The following is an 18,773-nucleotide window of genomic DNA, read 5'->3' as shown; positions in this document are numbered from 1 at the left end:
CAAGATTTTAATCTCTTAATTGTTCAATTAGTCACTTAAAATAGGACAGTTAATTAAAAAAATAATTCAACCAGCAGGCAGCCCTGTTTTTACTTTGGTGGTTAGCTGACAAAAGAAAGGAGCTCAGTCAGCACACTCTTGTAGAACTGCTTGGAGGGGGTGTTCAAATATCCACTGACTTTGGTGGGACAAGAGTGGGTGCTGTGCTGACTCACAGTCTGGGATCTGGTGCCCAGAGGACACTTCCAGATGATTATTTAATTACTGTGCAATAAATATGCAGTGGCTAATCTGGTGGGGGTCCGGAAGAGATGAGGAAGAGGCAGGCACATTTTTTTGAAACAGAACATTTCAGAAATATTGTTTTCTGGGCATAGTAGCAGGTAGGCCATGTGTTTGAACTTGTAATTAGGGATTTTTTTTCACCTAGTATTTCTATTTCTGTGTTCTGTTGGCTAACATTGTTCTCAATGTTACTTGGATAACTGCGTTCCACATTATAATTATTGACTATTTTATACGTGTTTTATTTTCTTAAAAAAAATACTTGTCTAAAATTTTTACTTAGAATTTCTCTCTACTGTCCAGTCTAGAAATCCTGCACTGTTAATTTTCTGTTAAATTTGCCACCACAAGTTATTTTGCTTAGTTTTAGGTTATACTTTTTTCCCCCCTTCAGCCCTGAAGGGCATGGATGGTGAACAGGCTGCCTCCTTGAAACTCTTCTCCAAACTGTTTTCCTCAAAAGACTGTGCTTAAAATTTGGAGGGAAATAGAGTATTTTAATACAACCCATTAGCTCCCTTTCTTAGGGGAGCTAATTCTTCTCCTTAGTAGTTGAACAGAACACTTCTATAACCTTTCAACAGGTAACTGATCAGAATGGCTGTTCAGATAAGGTTGGTGCTATCAGCCTGGAATTTATGTATTATTTATATGGCTGCCCAACTCACATACAGTGATTTGGGTTGGGTTATAGAATTAAAAATCCAAAATCTTAAGTTTTAGTTTGATACTGATTTGTTTGCCTGTTTGTTTACGTATTTTCTGCAGTGTTGAGCCTGAAAAGCCCTGAGTGTATGTGTGAACCAGTCAGTCAGAGAACTGTTTGGCTTGAGACACAACCTGAAGCAAGATTTTGCTTTGTCAGTCTTGAGGGCTAAAAATACAAAGTGGTGATAGTTTTACTGCAGTCTGGTTTTCATTTATGTACAGGAAATTTGGCTCCATTTCTTGGTTCTTAATTAGGTATTTCTGCGCAGTGAAAGCCCATGAAAGTGCAGAAATACAATGCAGGGATTAAAGGCTGATTCAGACAACCACTAATTGTTAACTGGCTGAAATTTTGGCATGTACTAAACCAGTTGGGTGCATGTATATATAGGTGGGAGGGAATGCCTCATGGGATTATCTGCATAATTCTGATATTCATATCCATATTCTGTTTGCCTAAGAATAAGTGAAGGGGGTAACTCCTATTCTATTTATGGTTGCATATAAAAACTGCCATTAGAACTTTAATAGCCTTCCCCCTATTTTTTAAAAAGAATTTCAAAGGGGTATCAGTTTAAAGTAAATAGAAAAACAGCATGAAAGGAGGTATTTGTTTCTTTTCTCCCCATCATTTCTCTACTCCAGATCTGCCTTTCTAAATAGCCCCTTATAAAGGCTGTCCCTTATAAATATAAGGTGGAAACCTTGGAGGAGACCCACTTCACAAAATTGGGGACAGAGAAAACTGCTTCTCACTATTTTGTTTTCACTATCTATGCCTGAACTAGCTTTTTTAAATTCAGAATGCATTGGAATTGGGCAGCTAATAAATTCAAACAAACAGAATAAAATCATCACCGTCTTTTAGACCTCTAATAGATGCATTGATATGTAGGGGCTGGATTCATACAATATCCATAACTATTTACTGGATTAACCCATTTGTAAATTTGTGCAATACCTTGAAGTTCCTAAATTACTGTGTGAATGCAGCCATGAGGACTTTCACTAATTTGATTGCGCTATGCTACTCCAGCTGTTGTGGTTGCAGTGTTGGCAATGTTTTGATATCTAGTTATGAAACATATTTTAATTTATCCTAAACTCAATGAGCACTGAATCCTAGATCTTTATGGAAGTTTGAAAATATAGTTAAGGCTAATGGATGGATTATAACTCACTATGCTCAGAAGTTAAATAAAAACTGGGCTCTCTGCCCAGGGAAACTATTAATTCTTTGTAGAAAACCTTTATCTTGTTCTGACTGGGTACCTGTAGCAAATTTCCTTTTGACTAACAAACAGGCAGGGTGATTTGAAGTAATCCAGAAATCATGTATTTGTTTCCTGCAGAAGACTTTTTTTTTTTACCATCACAGAGGTAAGCTGGGAGGGGGTTGCTCTTTGTTTACAGCCATGTAGAAAACACAGTTAAAAATGAAAGATGAAATATCTCAGAATTCCAACAAGATTTGTTAAATTGATTCAAGTACTTATCATACAGCATATATTCCCCCACCTCTTCTTTAATCATGAGATATGATTGTACAATGAGATCAGCAGGGACTAGATTGCATGAGGTACAGGAGGAGAACTAAAAATAGAGTAAAGGCAAGGAATATTTGGGTAAGAGTGGGGCATTGAAAGGCAGAAGGGCAAGGAAGGGTGGTGGAGGAAATGTACTTACATAAACTTCATAGCGTCTCTGCTTAGTTTTGTAATCAAACGGAATAACTTCCCTAAGGACTTTGTGAAACCCTAGTTGTTTAGTGTTTTAAGTCAGGTAGATCTCTTTGTTTTGTGTATATTGTCTGTATATACGTTTTAACACGAAGATTATCAAGAGAAATAATCAAGTATGGGTACAACTTTTGTAAATAAATGGCAAACAATGTTTGCTTTGGAATATAGGCACACAGAGAGAAAATAAATAGAAAATATTATATTTATTTGAAGTCTTTGTCTGATTAAATATTTAGAAGATTAGAGTGGGCTGGTTGATTTTTTTTGGCCAGGATGGATGCTGTGCCCATTTAGTAGAAGTCATCTTCTGTTATTAGGTTATTTTCATTGATCTACAAAAGTTGCATCTATATCTTAATATGGAGACAAGTTTTGTTTGTCTACTTGTGGGTTCAAGTTCAGTTGCTTGAAGGTGCAAAAATACAACGTTCTCAATACGGCTCAACCAGAATGTAAAATTCATCATCCAAAAGCAGCTTTTGAGGGTCTGTTGCAAGTTGTGGTTTTGATTAGCAAGCCCAGCTAATCATTAAAGTTTTCAATTAATTAAGTTAGCAAGGTTTAGCTTTTTTTTCTTTCCTGCCACATAGGGCAAAGTGTATATCTTTTATATCTATTGCCAAGCAGCAGGTTTAGAGAAGGGGAGTGGCAAGTGGTATATAGAAATCATTCTTCCTGCTCCGGTGTGGTGAAGAAGGGGCTTAGCTCTGGTTTGCACTGTTTTGAAAAAGGCTATTTTAAAACTACACTTTGAATGGAATGATTTCTATTGTTATGCTTAGGCATGTATGGATTCTACTTGTGTTTTTATTTTAAATTATTGAAAGCTTGTAGCTGTATGGCACAAGTATACTGTATCTTAGAACTAAAAAGCATACATGCATCCATTTCTTAGCTTCATAATCAAATTGAAAAATGTGCCTTCATCTTATTTAATATCTTTACCCCTAAAAAGCTAAAATTGGCTCTAGATTAAGTCTTTTCTAAAATGCTTCTTAGTTTGGTTACACTTCATAATGTGTGTGGTATGTGCCTTGAAGGGACAGAATGATAAGGCTTATTTATCCCGTCTCAGAAAATATACTGAGATTATTCTTCTCCTTCTGTTGATCTTGCAATTTATTCTACCTCTTAATATCTGACCACATTTTGTCCTTCATTCAAGTTTGCCTTTCATCTACTATATTTGGTAGAATGCCTCTTTTGCTTTTAAAAAAGTCCTGGTTTAGTTTTTGGCATTTCCAGAAAGGCTAAAAATCTGGAAAGTCATTGCTAGCACATTAAAATCTCTCTTCAACTTGGACTCCCTCCAAAACTATAGATCTCAATGTCCAAAATTCCTAGATATCATACTTACTACTGAGAAATTTACAGATATAAATTTAGAGGGTTCTCAGACTGGGGGAGAGAACTTTACATTATTAATAATATCATCCAACTGGGATAAAGGTCTGATCTAAGGTATTTCTTACATATCTCATTCTTGCAATGTGTGCTTATTATGAAATGTTCTGAAAAACCAAAAAGACCCTTTTACTAAATAGAGTTGAGGGTCTGGGTGTTCAAATTTGAAAACTGGAAAGACAGACATGGGATATCCTATAGTTTTGAGGGAGACACTGAAAGGGAAAACTGTAATAAAAATAGTTAAGTTAAATCTTTCTCCCTAATCTGTTTCTCATTCTATTGAAGTAGTAGGATCTTCTTTAACTAAGCAGCTAGTTCCAAATTGACTTGATAAATATGAAGACAAGTTCTCCAGAAACAGCATTCCTGCTGTATAGTTCTTAAATTTTCTGCACTGTATTTCTGTTTGCATGAATCAGGATCATAGTCAATATGTGCTGTTTTACATACTGGTAAATGGCCAAGACATAACTTACTGCTTAAAATTTAGCTGTGATTGGTTGGTCTGTACACTTGTCACATCTTTGTGCTAGTGTAAATTGAATCTCGATAAGAACAGGCTGCTCTTAAATCTGAAAGCTCCTGGCTAAATTCACAGCATTATATAAAGACCTTAAGAAAGATGTTATATGAATTCTGAGACGTTTGATTGTACATTGTAAAGCATGGACATCCATTCACTAGTTATGTAGTTCTCATACAGATTTGCTGTCTCTCTATGATGAATTTTTCGTATATAATGTTTTTACTTTGGTGTGTAGAGGGAAAAGGGTTGTATGATGGTCAAAAAGAATGTTTTTCTGGATGTTGCAATCTGCAAGATCCTAAAAGATGTACACTAAATAAAACAGGATCTTTACCTATGGGTCTACATAATAGTAGTCTCCAGCCTGAAATGCTGGAACTGCAAGTACCAAAATTGCTATGCTGCCTGCCAGTTTGAGGAAGGCTTCTGCGCATAGTTTTTTATATGAGAGAGCATTGAACTCTCCATAAATCTTAAACTTGTATATTTTCTCATTGGGACAAGGTTCCAAAACTACAATGGCTTTTGCCATGGACTTGCTAATTTGTTAGATAGCTATCAGGTAAAAAGACAGATAGGCAAACTGGAGTAGTGCAGCCTACAGCAGACAGGGCAAAATTGAACTACTAGTAGATGGATTGCAGGCTGGTAATTTGGAAACAACTGAGAAATGTTTTCTTGTGACAAGTTATCAGATCCAGGAAGCGAGCACTCTTGAAAGTACCATTAATTGAACCATTGAGCTGATTCTTTTATTTACTGATCGTAAGAGCAGAAGCATGATCAGTTTGTACTTTAATTTAAGAGTAATTTAACTTTTACTCATATAAAGGATGTTAATGTCTGATCCAAAACAGAAAGCCTGATACACATTATAATTGTGGGAATTATATTGTTCTGGGGAAGGTGTACTATGGCTGCGTGGTTGCCTATTTCAATTTATGAATGGGATTGTTTGTTATGGGAGGCAGTGGAACAGGCTGCTGCCCACACAGCCTCCTATGCCTGTTTGGAGTGAGCAATAATCTGTACAGGTCTAAGCAACATCACCTTAGGTCATACAGCTCAGTAACAGCTGTGAACCTTGTCCTTCCACCTCCTGTTATTTTTTTTCCTCAGGAGACTGGCAGTCCTGTGATAAGCTCCAGACAGAAACTCAGAGTGACTTTCAGATTGACTCATCCAGTAGGGGTGGGGAAGTGCTGTGCAAACAAGTGTGGTTGCAAAGAGGAAGGCTTGGAGTCACCCTGGCTGCTGGGAAAGCAATAAAAAATAATCCCTACCATATAATACTCCAGTTTTGAATGGCCCATCTGGGCATCTGCACTGAAGTTTCATGGTCACTTCTTCCAATGCTGGAGTTTGTTTGCTTAGCACTTCCTGCTAACCTTATGGCGTAGCTTCTATAGATTTACTTTTTGCTGGGGGGGGGAGCAGCAGTGAAATGTTTGGGCATATGGCATCATCACAAAATTAGAGAGAACATATAAGGGAGATAAGAATTCTCTCTCCAACAAGTTTCTTTCTCTCTCTTTTCCCTCCCTCCTTCCATCTCTCTGTCTCTTTTTTCTCTCCCTCTCTCGTTGTCTTTTTCCCCACAATTTTCTCCAGATTGGAAATGTGTTTTCTAGTTTGGCTTAGCTATTAACAGTGAGTGGAACCTAAAGGCCAGGAGACTTGGGTTATATATCAGAATGTCCTGATTTGATTCTCGCTCTGTTCTGAACTAACTTAGAGGCATCTATGTTAGCCTTCCTCTTCCTACAGTTTTTGGATGATAATACTGAATTACTGTATGTATAGTATCACTATACAATGTTAAATTATTACTGTTAATTCTAGTTAAGGTTCTATGCAATCTTAGTGACAAGGTAATTTAAATTTGTATTCCATGTGAATTGGATTATTTAAATTTACATCTGAGATTAATGATTATGCCTTTTATATTCCTCCACGTTTAACAGGTTTACAGAAAGCAACTTCTGTTTATGTTAAGGCGGTAGCCCTCCAGATGTTTTTAAATATAAGCTGCTAGCAGCCTCATTCATTCTAATAAGTTCTAATGGCCTGTGGGAGTTGTAGTTCAGCAATAATTAGAAGTCCAAAAGCCTTTTTATTTTGTTGTGAGGTTATGTGCTAGATCAAACACAATTCAGTTTCCTTACATGATTTAGCATAGAACAGCCTTGGCAATCTGACATTTGATAGTATCAGCAACACAACCTGTGATGGTCCCAGTCAAATATCTCAAAGATGCTTTTCCAAAAGGTAACTGGACTTCCTTGTTTTTTTTTCCTCGAAAACTTCCTTTCTTTGTACTAAAGACATATAAGGCATCATACAGCATTCATGCAAAAAGAATCCACATAGTTTAGGTTTCTAGTGAAAACCAAGAAAGTCCAGTTGCCTTTTGGAAACATACCTTTGGGACATCCATATCCTGGATGATTGAGAATCTGCATAGACATGGTCGCAATCAAATGATTTCTCCTTACTGAATAGAAAATTTGGAAGGTGGGAAGCAGGAATGAAATGTGAGTCTTGGGCAGTGGTATGCTGAAGCTGGCTCATATTGGCTTATTGGAGTCAATTGTTGATTTTTTGGGAAACTTTGTGAGCCAGTTGAAAGCAGAGCTCGGCCCTGATGCCTAGTGAGGACCCTGTTTGCTGATAAATATTTAACACCTGGCAGCAACAATGGAGCCAGATGTTAAATATTTATCAGCACATTATTGGCCTTGGGTCCACATAGGAGCCCTAAGTAGAAACTTTGCAAGATAGAGGCCTCTAGGTAACCAAGTTGTGACAGCAAGTTCCACAGTCAGTGGAAGGCCCCCATCCAGCCCTTTCTTTTAGGATTGTTCTTGCTCACTTTGTGTTTGCGCATCTCAGTCATGCCCTTTTTGTATTAGCAGAAGACATTACAGCATTTTCCAGGTGTGATCATACTGTCTCTCTCCACAACCTGGGTTTGGCCATGAAAAGTAAGAATAAGGATGAGACCAGCGATACAGACAGTGGCATCATAATCCAGTCCGGTAAGTGACTAATGGGGAAGTTTCTTCTTGGAAAAATGCAGACATCTCCTGGATGCTTTCTTGTGTCAACAAGTTTAAGCAACAATATATACTCTGCTGGGGTCTTTCTTCTGTGGCTTGCTGTAGACCGAGGTTTGCTTAGGCTAGACTCTATTGATGTTGCTATTGACACAAAATACAGTTGTGCACAGAATTCCACACCTTATTAGTCATAGCTGGCCCAGCAGTCAGAGTTTATCAGTATGGCTTTATCTCAGATGGGTAACTGATGTTGCGCAAGATATAGTCTTTTTACATTGAAGCGATGAAGGGCAATCTTGCAAAATAGGAATTGATCTTGGACAGGAACCAGAGCCAGGAGCTGGTGACAACAACAGTTGTATCAGATTTGAGGAATGATAGGGCAGGGTGGAGCCTTCTCTTTGGCCTGATGCTTGCCACTCATCTTACAGTATAACTTATTACCACTGCAAAGCTTTTCAGTTGCCCTGAAATACAGGCCAGCTGTTATATGAAGAATTAATCCTTTCTTTTTCTGACCTAGCACTCTTGAGAAGCTATTTTTATTAGAAACCAAGCATGAAATATGTGGCATTCTTTTTGCATGAATGTTGTGTGGTGCCTTGTACTTCTTTAGTTATTTCTAAACTTGTTGAATTGCTAAAAAGCTCTGAGCCACATACTTTCGTAGCAAAAAAAATAATAATCTAACCACACATCAGCTAAGGCAACGCATATACAATTAAATGCTTCCTTGGATAGGAAAGTGGTACATATCCAGTGCTGTGCGCTGATTCATAGTTTATTTTAATCACACTTTATTGAATAAATTACAGGAGCTGAGTGTACATATCCCACTAAATCAAAACAAAGCAGGCTATTTTACAATCTGGCAAGATTCATAAGCCCAGCCTTTGATGTAACTCTGGTTTAGAGCCTTTCTCCATACAGGCAATATATGTATAAGAATTTATAGAGAGTCAGGCCCACTAATTCTTCTTTTTCTCAGGATGGTTTACTCACTCTCACAAATTACCATAGCATCCTTAATAACACAAGGTAGCAGTAAGAAAGAGCTGATGTATATTATTATTCCAATGAAGATGTAGTCTAATTGCCAACAAGACATCTTCTGTTGTGGTCTGGACAGGGTGCAAGCCTGGATTTTCCTTTTAGCCTCTTGAATAAAGGCAGTATTAAGAAGTACAAGCATAATGAAGAAGTTTTTTTTTTTTTTTTACTTTGGAAGCTCTTGAGACTGCAAAAAGCTCAGTTGTGGCACACCTAGCTGGATTTTTTATTTTGGAAAGAAAAGCTAGTTCCACGTGCACTTGGAAAATTGATTTTGAAGTAAATAAATTAGGGTAGTCATCATACAACCTCTGCTTCCTCAGCAAATTCCTTTGGGTCCCAGGAGCTTATTACCATATACAGTTTGCACCTCTGAATAAGAACTGCTCTTTCTTCAGTGCCCTTAAATTTAGACCATGCTGACAGAATCTTACCCTGCCCTATGTTATGAATCATGTACATGGAACAGATTGTCAGTGCCCTGTTTGATTAAAACCTGTATGGGCTGATATCATATGCTTGAAAGGAGTCAGACCAAGCACCTTTGATCCCATGGAAGAAATTCTGTGTAGGCTTTAAAAATCAATGCCTGATATTTCTTCCTCAATCCATGGGCAGTGCAATACATAAATGTGCTTTCTTTGCTAATAACATAACATTTAGGGATATTGGCCTTAGGCCTTGTATTTATCTTGTCTATAACAACCTTGACCTGCCTATTGTTTATGAAGTGGAGCTACTCAATCCTTGCTGTTGGACACATTCCATGCCTTATCTGATGAGGTTCAGAAAAGCTCTTTTGATGTTAAACACAATTTTGTGATAACAATGTTATTGGTCTTTCGAGATGCATTTACAACCCCTGCCTGTGCTTAAAGAAGCTGCCAAAGGCCATCTCTGTCTGACTGATCAAATATTATCAAAATCCATCCCATCCGAGCTTTCTTTTCTGACAAATCAATCTGTACTTGTTTTTTGTTTTTATTCTTTCAGGACTTGATAGCCCCATGGCTGCAATGAAGGATTTGACACAAGCCATGAGGAAGCAGCAAAAGGCCCTTGAGGAACGTCTGGAAGCCTGTTTACAGGAACTACAAATATTATGCCTGCGTGAAGCTGTAAGGAGCTAAAAGAATTGTAGAATTGTTAACCATATTAGGGATTTGTAAGGTGCATTACTGCAGGAAAGAAAGCATGTCCGGAAGGGTTGGGGTTCCACTGTCCAAAGAAATGAGAAGGGCTTTCTATAGAGATTGAATGATACCTAGGCTAAGTGTGAAGATAGTGAAAGAGTAAAATGGATCTCACGAACACTTGGTCTGTGATAGAAGCTCATGCATCATTTAAGAAGTAGCTTGGTAAAGCAACTCAAGTCTTTTAATTAAATCTACAATTAAGAGTCTCCCTTCAAGTTTCTTAATAAACCTGATTGTGCAGCAGTTAGTCGATATGTGAATATGAAAATTTCTACCAAATAAAATCCATCCCATCAAGCCACTGTTATCTTCTGTGACAATGTGTAAACATAACTACAGAAAGTTACTAAGTTAATATCAAACTTGTTTCCAATTAGTTCCCTATTGGGAGTTTCCTCCAGAACATTCTATTGTCTCTAGAATCTAGTTCTTTCCTTGGATCAGTTCATTGACTGTCTTCCTGTTTCTTTGTTTGACTGATCACCAACTTATAAAAAGTCCCTTAAAAATAATTAGTTTAGAAATTATCTTGCAATGAATTCAATCCTGGGTATTTCCCCAAGCATTCAATTTTTGGTCGTTCTCTCTGCCTGAAATTAACTGAAGGCTATTTAGAAAATAAGAAAAAGCCAAAAGCTAACTGCATACCAAGCCCATTAAAATTAACGTGAACTTATTTATCTCCTTTTATTGATATTTTCAGGCTCGTTACTGAATGCAAATTCAAAAAAGTTAAATAAAATATACTATGGTGCTGTGCTAAATAAATAGATTAGATATTGCCTGTTCCCCTTTGGCAATCAGCTTTAGCAGCAATCTTGGCTAAATTGCTACTTCAGGCAGCAGAGCAAATAGCATTCTGTTTCCAGGTCAAGGTATGCAGTGCCCAAGGCCTATTAAATTGTTGTGGCACCAGAAGCAGAAAAATCACAAAAATATTTCCCCTCCTATCTGGCAGGAGAAATATATTAATAAATCAGTTAATGACAAATATGCTGCTCTTTCATGTTACTCAGTTCAGCTGCTTTACATTGCCTAACCTTAAGGCCTTCCTTGACTTGTGCTGCTTCTATGTTTTTTTTCTGGGCAGGAATTGACAGGAATGCTGTCTTCAGAATATCCTCTGAAACCAGGAGAAAAGCCCCCGAAGGTCCGCCGTCGAATTGGTGCTGCTTTCAAACTGGACCAAAAGGCTATTCTTTCAGGAGCAGTAAGGCACCTTGCTCACAACATTTTGGGGTTGAGAGAACGTGGATGAGCACAAACATTTGAGTTACCCAGAAGGTTGTGTTGCCTGAATCAGCATGTAAATATAAATGGATTCCAGGAGGGAAAACAACAACAACAAGTGAATTGCAATTCAGTCATGGACACAATTAGTTTGATTAGGAAAGAGGTTCTGGGAATCCCTGCTTGATATTCTGGCCTCCAAAGGTCCCTGAACAGGATTACCAGATCAGCATCTAATTTTGCTTGCTCTTGTAGTTCATAGCAGTAGTCATGGGAACTTCTGCTGCTAAGGCTGTTTAGAATAGGGTGGAAGAAGAGCAGCTTTGCAATGCTGGTGATCTTGGCTGAGTACAAGTCTGGCATCTCTATTTTCTTAACCCTGCTGTGTAAGGACCTCCTGTTACTTCTTAACCTTTATCGGGCCATCTCAGCAAAGATCGGGCCAATGTTCTGAAACTTAAACATTTCTATAGGTTCAGCCATAAAGCAAGAAAAAGCTCTTCAATTATATAAAAGTAGCACTGAGGCTGAGAAAAGACATTTTTCCTCCTAGTTAGCTGCTTTGTACACCTTGATCATTTTGTACCTGCTATTCTTTTCATAGACTTAGGTGCTTCAGTGTAGAAGGATCCCAACACAGTCAGTCAAAATCCAATATACAGCATTTCCAACTTTCCCGCTCCAGTAGGAGTAAGTGGGTAAATAAAAAAAAGACAGGAATAACTTCAGATTCCAAATGAAAGATACCTAGTAGCCAACTTTTATAGAGGCATGGTTTCTTTTATGCATAAAGCTTAGTCTCCCTTTGAAACCTAGTTCAGCCAATCCAGGAAACCTTTTTCTCTGTGGAAAAAGATTGCATGGGATTTTTACAAATTGTGGATTCCCAATTTTAAAAAAGTGTCTGAAAGTGGTTCCCAGTAGAAAGTGAATGGTAAATAAATCATCCCAAAGGGATCTGGAAGCCTCGGATTTCCTTCCTATCAAACATGTGGGATGCAGTGTCTCTTTTGCAAATAGTGTCTCTCCTGCCTGTGTCCTACGTTCAGTTTTACTAATCTAAATAAGTATGGCATGTGGTGTGCTGTTTGTTCTCTCTATAAGTTCCCCTCAATGGGAGGCAGAGAGTGTGGTGCTAAATAAAATTGTTCTTTTGGAAGCCCATTGCTTCTCTTTGTCTCACACGCAGAGTCACAGACATGCACTTGTACATTCACACACTATTCCAATCTTTTTCCCTCTTAACCTCCAGCTCAATGAAATATTGCATACTACTTTGTGTTTCCTCCTCAACTATTAGGAACCTGTTATACTGGAAGCAGAACATATCTGCTTAGTCTGTAAATAGTTTTAATTCATCCGGTTTGCTAGTTCAGCAGGAGGCTGGGAATTTTGCCTTAGACATCAGTCCAGTAGAATAGACAAAAGAGCACACCCTTTTAACTGTAGATTACTTAAATCCAAAATAATCACCATCTAAATCTTTAAATTGGATTAGCATCCCTATACTGCTTGTAAGCATGCCCCGAAAGAGCTGAAAATCATTCTTTGTGATTGGTGTTTAATTATTCTAGCTGAAAAAGTGACAGGAGGATTACATTTAGTGAGGGTTGTGTCTGGTACCTTGTGCAATATTGTCTTGGCCCATCATTTTCCATAACTCTAGCAACATGATAGTACCATCGCCTGCTTTTTATGCCAAGCATGACCTTTCCCTGTTTGTTTTTCCTTGTTTATTGAATGTTCAATATAAGAAGAAAATAACTGTTAGGAAAATTGATTTGAGACATAGTGTATTTTGCACACTAAGTCTCAGCATAATTACTTGAATCATGAAAAACTTTCAAGGGCAATAAGCCCTGAGGTTCTAGTTGGATCATGAAGGGAGATGCTATTTCCAGAAGAATTAACTTCAGCCCAAATCCAATTAATTACCTTTTTTTAATATACTCCTATGCCTGAAGGAGCTTCATTTTGTTGTCTCCATCAACCTGTAGATTTTCTCACACTAAAATGCTCACTGCATATGTATACACTTATTCGCACATATGCGTATAGTATATACACGGGAATTCTGGAATCTTTTCTGCAACTGAAGACAGGGAAGATGCTATTTTACAGTTGCCTAGCAGATCCAACATGGATCTAATTGGGAGTTCTTTTATTAGTTTGTGAGCCATTTGGACTGTTATTACTTACATTCCACAGATTTTTATGACCATGTTGCCTGGAACATGCCATAAACATCATTCATCGAGCAAATCTAACATACAATCCTTTTGTGCCAGAGACTTTTTTTCCTATGTGGAACAATACATTATGCTTTAGAACAGGGATTCTCAACACTGGCAATTTTCAGATGTGTGACTTCAACTCCCAGAACTTCCAAGGTAGCATGCTGAACATGCACATTTGAAAGTTGTTAAAACATTGATTTCCCTTCTTTTTTCCTTTTCATCTGTTTTCCCCATCCCAGACAAAAGCATCTAGCCTGAAATAATCATCGAAACAACTGTTATTTCTCTCACACAGCAAAGATTTCCTTGCCTGACCAGTGTCAGACCTAATTCAGACCAATTTTTCTTACACAAGCCTTACAAAACGTAGCTGACATTGGCTTCTATGGAAACCCCCAGATCAGCTTACAGTGACGAAGTGCATCACTAGAAAGCATTCAAAACATAACTAGCTAAAAGGGATGTATCATAGTTAATTACCAAGATGTCCACAAAAGGAGTCTTCGGAGCAGAGAATGGGGTGATGATGTCAGATCTGTGCTGACTTCTTCAAGGAGTGACTCTAAGTTCTGACACTTTATATCCCCCTCTATTCTCTTTAAGAGGCCAGTCACACCACCCTTGCTAAGAACCATTCAGAAAAGGCAGATTTTGGAATATATTCTCCCTTCCTTTTCTCCAGGATCCGCTGAGCACATTAGAGAGAGATCTGGCTCTGCAGCTGCAGATTGCGGAAGCTGCTCGTTGTCTTTCCAAGGAAGAAAATCTTGCCAAGCAGGTTCGAAAACGCCGGAAAACTGCTGTTTTGAAAGAGGAAAAGAAACTGAAGGAGTTGGAGCAAGCGCTCAGTGAATATCACCTGGCATCCAAACAGTCCACCCTGCTGAAGACCATTGCTCCAGCCTTAGAAGGTAAGTGGAATCAACCTGGAGCATGGTGTTATCTAATTCAGCACAATCTCTGAAATTCATTTTTGTAATTCCCGCAGCCCCATCCAGCTGTACCGCTGAATTTTTTAATTCCTACCATTTTGAAGCATGAAGTATATAAAAGCCAAGCATAAACTTAGCACAGTCCTCAAGGAAATAAAACAACTGTAACCCCGCGACCAAATCCATCCCTGGCCCTGGTGTGTTAGAGTTGTGGTTGTTTTGCATTATTTTTCCTAGGGACCATTAAGGGCAGCCTACAGTTGGGCCACCCTTCTGTAATGCTAGATTGAATGACTTTGAAATACTTCTTAGATGGCTTGGAAAGCAAAGTTGTAAGTACATATTTTGGCGAGCAAGCCTGTTTGTCTGCAAAAAGAAGGCCTGAAAAGTTAAAGATATGATGGTAATAATAATAATACACTCTACCAAGGGCAGGCTAATCAGTTTATTCTGTATAGCCACTACAGAGAGTAAAATTAAAGCCCCTTTTGACTGAAGACCTAAACACCAGGAGGGTCGAGGCAGACACAAGTCTCACAAAACTTTAAGGACTAATAGTTTTTGTTAAAATAGATTTGTTTCTCTTTAGGCTGCCACAAGATTTTTTGTTATTATGAGGAAGTAGGTTTTGAAATTAGAAAGATTGTCAGGAAATGAGACAGAGGTTAGGATTAAGTACTTGTCCCTGTAAATCATAAGAAACAGGTTAAATGAACTTTTGACAGGCACGGCTTGGGTGGAATTCATCCCAGTTCAAAGCAGGAAGTTGACCTTTTATGGCTTCTTCCTGCTGTGATAAGCTACCAAGGGAAATTTTCTGTAAGTGGTTGCCAAAGAGAACTCAAGAAAAAAAAAACAGGGAGAGGCAGCTGGAGGAGGAAGCATGTAGAAGCCTGCCTGAATGATTGACACAAAGCTTTGTGGTATCAGATTTAACCCTTAATCAGTCACCTAGCTTAGCTTCCCAAGCTGCCTCCTCTAGCTGTGCTGGGACTACAGAATTCCCAGAAACATGGCTAACAGACACATTCCCTAGGAATTCTGAAAACTGTAGTGGAAACATGCCTGCAAGGCCCTGGGTAGTAGAAGGTTCACTGATTCTTTTTTAGTCCCTATCACTTACTTGACAGTGAGAACAATTAATCAGTGGAACAGCTTGCCTTCAGAATTTGTTCCATCACTGGAGGTTTTCAAGAAGAGATTGGACAAGTCATTTGTCTAAAATGGTATAGGGTCTCCTACTTGAACAGACAGTTGGACTAGAAGACTATCAAGGTCCCTTCCAACTCTTTTATTCTGTTATTTTTACAAAAAAAAAAAAGTGCAATCCTGTGAACACTGAAATGAGAAGTAAGCTGTATTGAACTCAGTCAGACGTACTTGCACATAAAATGAACATATTTTGGACTTCAATATTAGGCTCAATCCTTGCTAATTCCTTTCTTCCCTCCCAGTAGTTGGCTTTAGTATTTACTAGTTCAGATATACTACTATGAAAATAGCTATATTGAAAAAGACTTCACTGGGGTAACTGGATGGCTTCTTATACACCCACTTCATTGCTTTTTGCCCAAGAATCCCATATGGTAAATATTTGCAGATGAGAGCTTAGTGTTTTCATTTATATCTTGTACTATTTGTTTAGGGTATCTGGAACATAAAAAGGCAGCTTATTTTTTTTAAAAAAGAACACTGAATACTGTCTATGCAACTATTAGAAACTCTCAGGGCTTCTAACGGGGGTCTTTCCCAGCAGTATCTAGAGTTGATCAGGTTTGAACCTATATACAAAAGGACTCTTTGTTTAATAGAAGGACAATACTTTGTGTAGATTGTGCAGAGATCTTGTTGACTGAATGAGATCATCTCTTCAGAGTCCACCTTGGCTGGACCATAAAAGGAAACTAGTGGTTATTAGCATCTACCTGTTGTTTCAGAGTGAAGCTCTTTGAAATGAATCATCTTAAGGACATTTCTCTCTGAACTGGATTATTGCCCTCCTGTCTCATCCACACTACATCTAAAGAGTAAAAGGAATTTTGAGCTATTAATTCCTAATTTAATATTTTGACTGTATGGAAAAATGCTGCCTGAAATACAAATCCAAATCCTTTAGATTAGTATTAATTCGCTGTACCATGGACTGTTTCTTTCAGGAGGCTTTGCCTTGAATGATGTGGTTTGGGTTATTGGAGTTAGCCCAATACTAATAAGATAGAAGCTTTTGTTGTTCCTTCTGTGGGTCTGCGAGGAATTTATGACTGCATATTTCTAATGAGTTGTCAGTGTTCCTGATAGTTGCTTGGAAATCTATAGCTCAAAGGAAGCCCAATTTTTGATGTTTTCTCTGATGCCATGAGTAACTCAAAAAGCACTGCTGAAATTGACAGAATCTTTGAGAAGAAAAAAACCAAAGAGAATTCTCACTTTTAATTACGTAGTGAGGGGTGTTTATGCTCAGTGGCCTCAGAATGTTGGCTGGGGGGGGGGAAACATGGGAAATAAGTGGAAAGAGTGAATGAAATCCAATAGCTAGAATCCTGAATAGCAAAATGCTTTGCAGTTCCCATTTACAGCAACTTTCTCCATTTCATCTTAAGGGTTCGGTGCCTCTGACGAACGTTCCTTCTTGGATGCGACTGTGAGAGAAGAAGGCAAGTTAATTATGTATGATCCTAATGGCTTTATTTGGGATGTTCCCTTTGCATGCAGACCTGAAGTTATTCTTAGGGCCTTCTTTTTCATGATAAGAATGGCCTTGAACATGCAGCTTCTTTCATAAAACATTTCAAGTTGATCATTTACTGATTTTCTATACTTCGGTATCTTTGAACACATTTTGTGACATCATTTTTTCATGGTAATGTAATAACATTCATACCTATGCTTCGTTATTTTACATAAATATACTCCCCCCCCAAGTCAAATAGTGGTCCAGAGGGAAGGCTGTTTCCATAGCTCATCGCACATACACAAAAAGACAATATTTTTTTCCTCTGGGATGGTGAAGTTGCGTTTTTTAAAATAATAATTTTTCATCCTAGAGTTATGATGCCCAGGGAGGAAGGGGGGGGGGGTTCAAGAATAGAAGTTTTGCCTTGCAGAGGGTTAGTAAATAAACATTCAGGTAGCTATTTTAGTCACGTTTTTTAAAAAAATGCACAGCAAATAATCCCTCAAAACATTCTGAAGGTCACAACTTGAGGTCTGAGAAGCTACCAGAAATTTGTACTTTCATTAAATTTAATATTTGCTTTTGGCTCAACAAATAATGGCTTATTTAATAAGTTATGTTTCAGCAGCCCATAGTTTAAGTGCCCATCTTGGTCATGGAGTAACCACATTCCTCCTTTACCATAGTCTCCATGTATTCCATATTTTACTGCTGTTGTTTTTATTTAATGACTTCATATTCAAGTAAAGAGATTAGCCTGCAAACACTGTACCAAGCTTGAAGGCAAGGAAGGATATTTATTATGGTTCTCAGTGAAATGGTCCAAATTTAATGTCCTCCTTTGATTTAATTAAGGGCTAGTAAGGGAGTGTAGTTGTACAAGGTAGTTTAGCAAATGTTTAAAGGACTTTCAAGTTTGTGGTGACAACCTATCATCCTCCTTTCTTTTTAAAGAAGTCCCAGTGGTGAATCCTCACCTTCCAACAAAAAATACACATTGGACCCAAATCCAGTCTCACCACAGTTCTTCATCGCAACTTTCCCCCCTTGGCTTTCTAGAAGATTCAACTCACCATCCAGCTGCTGAAGTGGAGTCTTCTCCCATCCAGAATAGCCCTTGGAAAGAAACTAGTTTGGATAAGCCCTATGAGAAGCCCAAGAAGTCGTTTGAGACCAACAACATGCTGAGGTCAAACTTGTTCCCTAGATCTTTCTACTGTGCTTTTCTCTTTGTTAAGATGTCTCTATTTGATTTCAAGTTGAGGTGAATATATGTAAATCGTAATTTATAGAGAAGCAATACAATAACTTGCAAAGTGTATTTGCAATGATTGATGACAGGCAAGTTGAATTGAACTTTCTGGTTAGAATCTCAGCTTATTCATGGATTCTTAACATTATCCTTCTTTCCCCACTATATTAAAATTGCACTAGTCTACCTTGTTACATCGTTTATTGAACAGATAAGAAAAGTGCCATCAGTATATTTTGTACCCTGGGTGTATTATTAATATCTTGTATTATTAATTACACTGATTAATAATATTGATCACAGTGATAGAAGTCAAATGTTTATGATGGCTAATTTTTTGCAACTATCACTTACTTTTAAGATGTGCCTACAGATGAAATTATGAATTAGCATAGTAAATTGGTAGTCAGATTATTTTGATTTGCAATAGGAAATGGATTTAGGGAAAAGTTTGATTCATTTTGACCCTCTGATT

General features: G+C 37.9%; 1 protein-coding gene across 1 annotated transcript in view; it reads left to right on the top strand.

The window, feature by feature from the left end:
* INAVA (innate immunity activator) overlaps window positions 1-18,773 on the top strand; it is a 34,464-nt gene that overhangs the window by 6,850 nt on the left and 8,841 nt on the right. The window contains 7 exon segments of the mRNA XM_015817734.2: window positions 7,584-7,632; window positions 7,635-7,706; window positions 9,771-9,895; window positions 11,064-11,183; window positions 14,123-14,351; window positions 16,973-17,026; window positions 18,001-18,235. Of these exon segments, the coding sequence (XP_015673220.2) occupies window positions 7,584-7,632; window positions 7,635-7,706; window positions 9,771-9,895; window positions 11,064-11,183; window positions 14,123-14,351; window positions 16,973-17,026; window positions 18,001-18,235 (884 nt within the window).

Source organism: Protobothrops mucrosquamatus, unplaced genomic scaffold, assembly GCF_001527695.2.
Source record: "Protobothrops mucrosquamatus isolate PMUCROS unplaced genomic scaffold, P.Mucros_1.0 scaffold631, whole genome shotgun sequence".
Taxonomy (NCBI): Eukaryota; Metazoa; Chordata; class Lepidosauria; order Squamata; family Viperidae; genus Protobothrops; species Protobothrops mucrosquamatus.
Note: the sequence above shows the minus strand (reverse complement) of the source record. Positions and strands in the feature narration are given on the sequence as shown.